General features: G+C 44.4%; 1 protein-coding gene across 2 annotated transcripts in view; it reads right to left on the bottom strand.

The window, feature by feature from the left end:
- Positions 1-38: 38 nt before the first annotated feature.
- The window catches only part of onecut2 (one cut homeobox 2), a gene marked incomplete at its 3' end in the record, with an annotated part of 12,462 nt that continues 10,435 nt past the window's right edge, over positions 39-2,065 (bottom strand). The window contains exon 2 of one of the 2 annotated variants that reach the window (XM_084441799.1): positions 39-325. In XM_084441799.1, coding sequence (XP_084297925.1) covers positions 39-325 — 287 coding nt within the window. The remainder of the gene's footprint in view (positions 326-2,065) is intronic. The other variant, XM_084441800.1, reaches the window with a different exon arrangement.

The following is a 2,065-nucleotide window of genomic DNA, read 5'->3' as shown; positions in this document are numbered from 1 at the left end:
CGTAGCCCCGCCCCCCTCCCCACCCCCCCCTCCCCTCATCACGCTTTGGTACAAGTGCTGGAGGCGGAGGATACCGCTCCCGGGCTCCCCTCATCCATCCATTTGTCCAGGCTGCGCCTGCGTGCGTTCATGAAGAAGTTGCTGACCGTGGTGAGCTCCAGTCCCAGCTGCTGGGAGATGGTCAGCTGCATCTCCTTGGACGGACGCTTGTTCTCCTTGAAGATGGCCAGCAGGGTGCGCCGTTGTAGATCAGTAAAAACCAGACGGGATTTCTTTGGTGTATTGCTCCTTTCCTTGCTTGGGTCTTGCTCTTTTCTTTTGCACGCTTTAGAGGGGGGGGTGGGGGTGGTGACGCGGGGGGGGCGGGGGGGGGGGGGGGTAGAGAGAGGGTAGAGAAGGGGGAAAAAAAACATGTTAGTAGGCATGTCATTAAGAGAGGATGCTTATACAGATGTTGTTATATGTGAGGAACAGGCTTTGTTCAAAGGATGGGTTCTTAAATAAACTGCTTGCTTCCTCAAGAGGGCCCTCTGCGACTGATGGATATCAATTAAAGAAACTGTTATTTTAAAATACATCTTGAGTTATGGTTTTTGCATAATGGGTGTTCTTTGAGTTTATATAATACTGTATGTATCAAAAGCCATGTATGTTTTCATCATAATGTATGAAAAGTGCTATCAAGATAAGAACTAGTATGACTGACATCTAGGCCTGTAGGCCACAGCAATATTACCGCAAAATGTCCCTAGAATATCAGAACAGTGATTCGTTGTTGTTTTTGTTTAGATTTTTGAGTCATGATGTGTCTTGGAATCTATATACACTTAAAATTGTTGCTTTGGTGGCATCTTTCTGTTGCAACCTGATATTACATGTCAGCCATTTTGTTCGTGTCCATCTGTGTATAATTCTACGGGGGCTGCGGATCTCTTTATCAAAACAAATGCATGCCGAGACAACAGTGTTGTTACCACACAGATAAATCCTTAAGCAAAACGTCTGTCATGCATATCACAGCGAGTACAAGCAAATGCATGCAAGCCAAACCACCGTGTGCAAACAGACAGGCAGACAAACCGAATGACAAGCACAAAATACATTCAATTCTCTGTTACTCATTGCAAGCTACTCAAACAAGGCTACATCCTTTTTAAGCTACGACCTTTAGGACAAAGACTTCACTGTCACAGTATCACAGAGGCCATGTGGACACTAATATCAAGTTGATTTGGTTTACATCTATCTCTAAAACTCAACTGCAAAGATGTGACATAAACACAATACAATACACATTTTATTATTGATATCATCTGATAGTATGATCTAAAATCATTTTTCATCGTATCATAAAAAAGGCAGAGAACAAACGACCTCCTTAAAACCTTAGAGAGAAAAGCCCGTCTAAAGCCAGGCTTCCACGGACGTGTCTGCCGCTGCATCCCTGGCACTCAACACAGGCCAGGCCCGAGGATTTGATTTGATTACCTCCCTGAATTAAGTATGCACAACTGAGACGCCGGGAGATCGATGTGAATCAGGTTAAGAACTCAATTGAGTACAAAACTATTATGTAAGGGGAAACTATCCTAGAGAATGAGTGTAAATAAACACAGGACTGCGTATCGCGCACGTCTCCCATCCTTCTCCGTAGACTACAACACGCGGAGATAGAGCGGGGGTAAGGGTAGTGTTGTTTCACTTGTTTTCCCTTGGCCTCAGCAGTGTGTTGAAACGTAGGCCTATCGTAATCACGTATGAGGTTGAGGAGAAACGTTAGCTGAAAACAACATTGTCTACGTACCCTCCATGACCAGCGGCGTTAAATGCCATTCCTGTTGGTGTGTATGTAGCCTATATATATCACCGAACAAACCTGATTGTAGCACTAGGCTGCTATTATTTCTTTTTTGACCCTGAAAACATTGGGAAAATATGACTTGATACCTACTTATGCGTATCGTAGATAGAACGTTCAACCACTGTTGAGCTGTCCATGGTGCTGAAATCCCTGCCCGCGCGAGCATAACCTAATGTTCGACTTTGTCAACTTTATTATTAGGAT

This window comes from Borostomias antarcticus (assembly GCF_949987555.1).
Source record: "Borostomias antarcticus genome assembly, chromosome: 8".
NCBI classification, from domain to species: Eukaryota; Metazoa; Chordata; class Actinopteri; order Stomiiformes; family Stomiidae; genus Borostomias; species Borostomias antarcticus.
Note: the sequence above shows the minus strand (reverse complement) of the source record. Positions and strands in the feature narration are given on the sequence as shown.